The sequence below is a fragment of the Dioscorea cayenensis genome, chromosome 18, assembly GCF_009730915.1.
Source record: "Dioscorea cayenensis subsp. rotundata cultivar TDr96_F1 chromosome 18, TDr96_F1_v2_PseudoChromosome.rev07_lg8_w22 25.fasta, whole genome shotgun sequence".
NCBI lineage: Eukaryota > Viridiplantae > Streptophyta > Magnoliopsida > Dioscoreales > Dioscoreaceae > Dioscorea > Dioscorea cayenensis.
Window position 1 is genome coordinate 21,276,008 of NC_052488.1, and position 6,978 is coordinate 21,282,985.

At 28.7% G+C, this 6,978-nt stretch overlaps 1 protein-coding gene across 1 annotated transcript; it reads right to left on the bottom strand.

Moving 5' to 3' along the window:
- Positions 1-354: 354 nt before the first annotated feature.
- LOC120282550 (type IV inositol polyphosphate 5-phosphatase 9-like) lies at positions 355-2,720 on the bottom strand. Its single transcript, XM_039289381.1, has 8 exons — positions 2,645-2,720; positions 2,370-2,536; positions 2,172-2,279; positions 1,754-2,087; positions 1,483-1,667; positions 1,165-1,273; positions 924-1,075; positions 355-797 (listed from the first exon to the last, which is right to left on the bottom strand). Exons 1-8 carry the CDS (start codon positions 2,708-2,710, stop codon positions 554-556), a joined length of 1,365 nt encoding a protein of 454 aa, XP_039145315.1. The 5' UTR covers positions 2,711-2,720; the 3' UTR covers positions 355-553.
- Positions 2,721-6,978: the final 4,258 nt, after the last annotated feature.

Below are 6,978 nucleotides of genomic sequence, written 5' to 3' on the forward strand. Positions count from 1 at the left end.
AAAGGCTACCAATTCAACCACTCTAGATGAATTATAAATAAAAAAAGTCATATACATAAGATGAATTCAAACAAAGAAATATATTTGCATAATATATAATATACACGGAGGAAATGGAGTTTGAGAATGCATTGTGGTCCTAAGTACATGTAATTTAATAAATAACAAAAAAATATATACTTTGCCAAAGCACAAAATCACAAAAAAATATGCAAGTTTCATCAACCACAGACATCAGAAAAATATATATGTGGTCCCTAAAATTAATCAAAAGTTTCAACTTAATTATTTTTGACATATAATTGATCAATTAAATATATATATACACAAATAGAAGAAGATTGTCTCCATTTCTTTGAATACTCAAAACACTCATAACAATGCATTCACTAAAATCCCATGCAACGTGCTGCCATCTTCTTCATCATTTCTATTAATTTTATATGTATTTAGTCCTCTTTTAAAGTTTTATTCTGTCACAATTCAGGCCCATCTCACTCTATATACATATCTATGCAAATTTCTTTTAAGATAAACAAAATTCACCACTAAATTATAGCTCTAAACTTGATCTTCTATTCAATGAATAATCTTCATTTGAGAAGAGCTCCAAAGGGTCTTGAATATGATGAAATCTATCAGACATGAAGAAGCTCTTCAGTGAGTTTGCACTTCTTAGAACCTCAACTTCAGCAGTAAAGATTGCTCTCACCGGTCGATGATCGGATAGTTTTGCCTCGCATCGATCATATAAGCATTGCTTCAATCCATTTCCACGCCAAAGTATTCGATCACACCTAACCAAATTACATTAAAGAAAGACATAAAACTTAATTTTAGTTTAATAAATTAGTGGTTTATCCACTTTACTAAAAAAAATTTTATTGTTCTTGATTTTTAGTTTAATTATTGATAATTCTCACCATGCCGGAGATCGTTTCTTTTCGCCTTTCTTCCTTTGTATGCAACCATAATATTCATCAGAGTTGGGGTAGTATTTATAAGTCGGAGAGAAGAGTATCGGTCCTTCGTGCCAACCGTCGAAAGCTCGGCCTTCAGAAACCTCACCTCTCAACTGTATACACATCCATGCAATTGCTCACCATGACCAAATTAACAAGCTTCATATGATCATGAATTAAATGAGTTAATAATCAACCATACTTGATCTTTCTCTAATAATGTGTTCCATTCCTTTTGTGCCACCAATGACCTTGTAGACTCTTCAGGCAATGAAATTCTATAATTCAAATCACCAAACAAGACTACCCTACTGCATAAATAACAAACAAACAAACAAGCAAAATGTTAATTAATTATATATATTATTCATACTTAATTGTTCTATAAAATTGAAACTAAAGGCAAGTGGTGCAATTTATACTTTAATAAGACTTTGGCGGCTCCGACTTGCAAATAACTTAATGATTTTATAAATAAATTAGATTAACAGTCACCATCTCCGTTGAGATCAGTACTCACTCATGATCAAGTATCTTCTTTGGTTGATCAAGAAAAGGTCCTCTTGGGAAACCAGTCCTTGAGAAGATCTCCACAGCATCTGAATTCCTAAGCATTTCATCTCCTTCTTTTCCTCCTGATGCCAAATGACAACACACAAAGCAAAAGCTTGTTTCATGCAACCGAAACCGAACCGATACCGATCCCTGTACATATATATAAATAAATATACACAAAATTATTCATATTCTACATCTTGAACCTTAACCAATTGCATAAGTCAGGAGCTCACCTTGTTTCCAAGACAACTCATTATGCCACAACCGACGCAAGAAACACTCGGGTATCCAATGAATCGCCGGAGATCGCCTCGCACCCAAACGGAGACGAAAATTCCAACCATCTGCTTGCTAATGATGCACCTGAAATCTTGTGTTGTGAATTTACATCCATCTTTTACTGGATAAACCTTCACCCTCTCCCCTACCTTAAGTTCTTCACATCTTTGTGAGTTTGATAAGGACTTATTTAGTGTTGCTCTAATGAGTGAGTTCCATTTCATGGCTACCTTACTCTTCTCTGCTCCAAGGACATTCTTTGCACTCAGTGGAACTATCTCTTGAAACCTTCAAACAATTAAATCATCTTTATTAATGATCATATAGTTTTTGAATACATATATATTTGTATGGATTTATATATATATTTACCCAAGAACATAAATGTCATAGGCGTTATTCTTTGTGTCCAACCAATCCTCCAACTCAAGATTATCAGTGGGAGGAACACCTCCAACATTCCAAGTACTAACAAAAACTCTGTGACAAAGATGGTGAAGTTAATTAAGGATGGAAGGATTAGAGAAAAGAAAGGTTGGGGTGATGGATTTATAAAATTCAAACTCTTACTTGTACTTTTGTGTGTCCTTGTGATTGAATATCTTCTTTGGATTGCTTATACTATTCAAATCCTCCATCTCTTGCATAATATCGAAGCTCGGGTAATCAGCCATGAATGAATAGCTTCCTAATTGCCTTCCTAACAACTTGTTTGCCACCAACCTTGGCCACATGACCTTTTCATCAAAAGAAGATGATCAAGAACACACACAAAACTAATTAATTTCCATCCTGTATATATATATATATATAGATAGATAGATAGGGAGAGAAATCATACTTACTTCTCCTTTCTTTTGTTTGTCTTTCATGGAGGATGGAGAAGAGAGTACTGAGGAGGATGAAGGCATTAGCTTTTGAATGGAAGTGGAGAAGAGAAAGCATAAGGGGTTGTTTGGTTGGGGATTATATAGAGCTTTTTAAGGGGCTCTATTTTCATGCATGCCCTTATAATTGCATGTTTAATTAGTTATATAAGTTTGTATGAAAAAATAATAATAAGATTATAATCATCCCAACTCCTTGTAAGCCTCATATATTGATATATATATACATATATATAATTACATGTTTAATTAGTTATATAAGTTTGTATGATTGCTTTCCATTTCTCGTCTAGTTTGTAGTGGTTTCTTTTCTTTTTCTCTGGTTCAATTCTCTGTTTAGTTCCAGATATGTATGTTTTGTTCTTTTTTTAATAAATATGTGATTTATTCACTTTATTTAATAGTAATAATAAGAAGATTACATCCCTACTTATGAAAAATATATATATATATATATATCTGCATGAGAATATGATTATATGCACAAGGCCAAAGAAGGCCATGGAGCGAATTAATTCTTCCTTTTGATTTGTAAGCTTTTTCTCTTGATTTTTGATATTTTTGAGTATAAGGAAATAATTATAAGCTTTTTGTCTCTTTCCTTGGTTTGATAATTAATCATTCAATAATTGCAATTATAGGAACAGTAAGTAATATTCTTCTTCTTCTTTTTCTTGTTTAATTAATTGAAATCAGAGGTTAATGTTTAATTTCGTGTGTACTTCTTTGGCTACTTATTGTCCAAATAATTAGAAAAGAAATGCTCTTTCTCTTGTCTTATATTTCACTACATCCATGAATGCATGGTTAAGGCACCTTGATTTAATTAATTAAGGAACATAAATTAATCATTGAAAGATTAAGATAGCCATACACCAACCAAGAAATATACTTCCAATTTTGTCGTTGTTTGTGATGATAAATTAAAGATGCGCATGTACTAATCAATTTAAATCTCTCTTCTATCTACTCATTTTCTCTGTTTTTTTCTCAAGAATTATATATATGTAAAACAATTTGATTATGGCCTTCTAATCCTGATTACTAATTAAACATAATTAAGTTTGATTATAAGCTCCATTTTTCTGAATTTTATTATGATCTTTACTCCACTATTAGTTCTTCTTGCTGATTTCTCTTGAAGTTTATGAAACAGTTTTAATTCCAACCTTCTAATTTTGATTTAGTTATTTAATATGGTATTGTAATATTAATTAATATAATAACCTCCATTGTATGCGTTGTGTTTGCATTTATAAGTTTTTTTTAAAACTATATTAAAAATTCATCCACCAATTTGTTTAATGTTTTCAAGAGAGAGAGAACCCATGGTTAGGACTATTTCAAATTCAAAACTATTTAAATACTGCTATCACTCAATGATGTATGAGAAATTGTTAAGATAATCAAATGACACGAATTTTAGTCTATGTTTAATTAACAATTAGTTATGAGTGGTTTGAAAAAATCATGCATGCATTGATAATCAATAACGACGTCTTGATAAAAATCAATCATGTATTTCTCTTCTTATTGACATCCAGCTTTGTTTCTGCCCATCCGACACGAAGATAGATCATAATAATAGTCCTATCAAACATTAATTAAATAAACTTTTCATTAAATAACCGATTGTTGAAACATTGTTAATTCAACAATTTGCTAATTGTTTATAAACTTTTGCTTGATTTAATTGAGTACATCTACAATACATCACATTACAATCACAAGCAACAAAAACAAATAAATTTTGAATCAATTAATAAAAAAAGAATAAAAAAATTTATCAAGTATATGAATAATGAATTCAACCATTTGTTTTAGTGATTTAGATATTGTTTTGTTTCGGTTTATTCTTCTTTAGTACCAAGTTGCATATATAAAGAGAAGAGAGAGACATCAAATTTAGTACCAAGTTGCATAAAGAGAGAAAGACATCAAATTTTAATTAATTTAGAGCCAATTAATTATATTGATGATGATGAAAAAGATACGAAATCAAGCAGTTTCATCCGATATACACATATAATAATTTGCAAAGATTAAATAGAAGAAAGATAGATTCAACCTGGCTAAGTACACTCCGAATGTTTTATTACTTTATATACATGTTGGAAAAAAAAAGATTAAACTTGATAACATGAATTTAGAAGAGCATTCAGTGCATTTGGAGTTTCCATATGTGATATATACTTTTTATGAAGTATTACTCTTTATTATATTATTGGCAAAAAAAGGACTCATTGTGATTCAATTCATAATCATATATAAACGAAAATTATTATCTTATAATAATTAGATACATATTAAAAAAAAGACCATTCATCCAAACATCTTATAATAATTAGACATCAAATGTTTTTTTTTAAAGTACTTGTTGATTATTATAAAAACTTTGTTTTTCTCCAATCATGTTTCAAAAATGTGTTTAGTAAATTTTTTGTATAGTTAATAAATTAGTTTTGAAGAAGAGAATTAAATCATATTTTGATTGGACAATATATATATATATATAAGGTGCTAAGAAGATTAATACAGTGGTTAAAAGAGATATATATATATATATATATATATATGGCACCGTCCTTTATCATCCAATAGCTACATGATGAAGTGATAATTGATGGTTATATAATAATGACATTAAAAACAAAGCTAAATGCGGTCCTATTAAAGTAAAAGGTGAATGAATGGTTGAAGATGGACTCTTGTTTCAAAAAGAGAAGTTTATATATATTATTTATGGGAAGGTAACAAAAAGCTTGATATAATAGACATTTTTATACAACATGCCACAAACAACAAAGATATACCCAAAAACAATACACCATATGTATACCTTTTTTTTAAGTAAGATTAGAACTGCTTTTATCATCAAAGTTAGGGAAAATTAAAAATGAAAACTTCCAGCTGGTTTACAAAACTAGTTGCCAACTAAACCAGTTGCCGACTAATATTTGCTGATATAAAAAAACTCAGTGACAGCTTCATTTTTTATAATTTAAAAATTAAGATCAGAACATATTTCGTTATCAAAATAAAAAAAAAGTTTTAAAATTATAAAGCCCACCTGCTTCATAGTTTTTGTGTTTTTTATTACAAAATTGAGGATAATTCATGAGTTGAGTTAAACCCTCTCAGTTTTTGAGTAAGGAGAAAAATAAAATATTAACTATCTTATTATGAGGGCAACGTATAAAAAACTTTAGTGATAACTTTATAATTTATAATTCTCCATTTGAATGATGTTGTGCTGATGGGTTGGACTTTACAAGCCCAATTCCAATATTTGCTTAGGCTAAATGAAAGCTTACAATTTTGTTTTAAAAAAAAAAGGCCAAATGGATTATATTAGGTATGATACTCATTCTTATTTCTTTATTTCTTATACAAGTTTTTCATTGTTGAAATGTTGTATATATTTTTCATTAAACTCTGGAATATGGTAAAAATCATTTTATAAGTTTAACTTCTAATTCTTTTAAAATATATATATATACACACACAACCAAAGCTAGTCTAAAAATCTAAATTAGGATTCTAACAAGTATTTGCTTATTTAAATATAATAATAAACATAACCTGCATATCGACCATAATATTATATATATATATTATTTTTTTATTACAACCCAAGTGATATCACTTTTCATATTGAGAAAAAAAAACTACATAAGAATTTAAGATATATAACAAACAAAGTAATCCAAAATAGGGCGGAAATATAAATTATTGGCTGAAAAATTAATAATATATAATACATTAGATGAGAGTATGAGGTTAGTATGAAAATGATGATATCATCCTGCCATATAAACATTGCAAATGCTTCAAGTGGCTTATTATATATATATATATATATATATATATATATATGAAACATAAAGAAACTACATCATTTTAAACATAATTTTGATGTAAATTATATTGAAATATCTCACTCGTACCATTTTATTAAATTTAAACAATAAAAAAATTTATATAGTTGAAATTGGACTAGTGTTTTCTTTGAGCTCATGTTTGTTTAGTCCTTTTTTCAATAAATCAGTAGTTTATCTATTTTTATAAAAAAAAATTGGACTAGTGTCAAAACTCATAAGCAGAGTTGCTTCGATGCATTTGAACAACATAAATCAAAAGAATTTGACCACTTCTCTATTGATTTATTTATTTATTTCAAAACCTAATTAGACCGAAGGGAAAAAAATTCAAAGTTGTCAATCACTAACCAGATACAAAAGAGTTGGGTTCAACAAAGTGTTGGACTATAAATCAGGTTAAAAAATAACAAA

Coding starts and splice junctions, on each gene's coding strand:
- LOC120282550 (XM_039289381.1), bottom strand. CDS start 2,710: ATGCCTTCATCCTCCTCAGTACTCTCTTCTCCATCCTCCATGAAAGAC. Junction 1,274..1,482: donor AAGAAGATACTTGATCATGA/GTGAGTACTGAT, acceptor TTATTTATGCAG/TAGGGTAGTCTTGTTTGGTG. Junction 1,076..1,164: donor CATTATTAGAGAAAGATCAA/GTATGGTTGATT, acceptor ATGTGTATACAG/TTGAGAGGTGAGGTTTCTGA.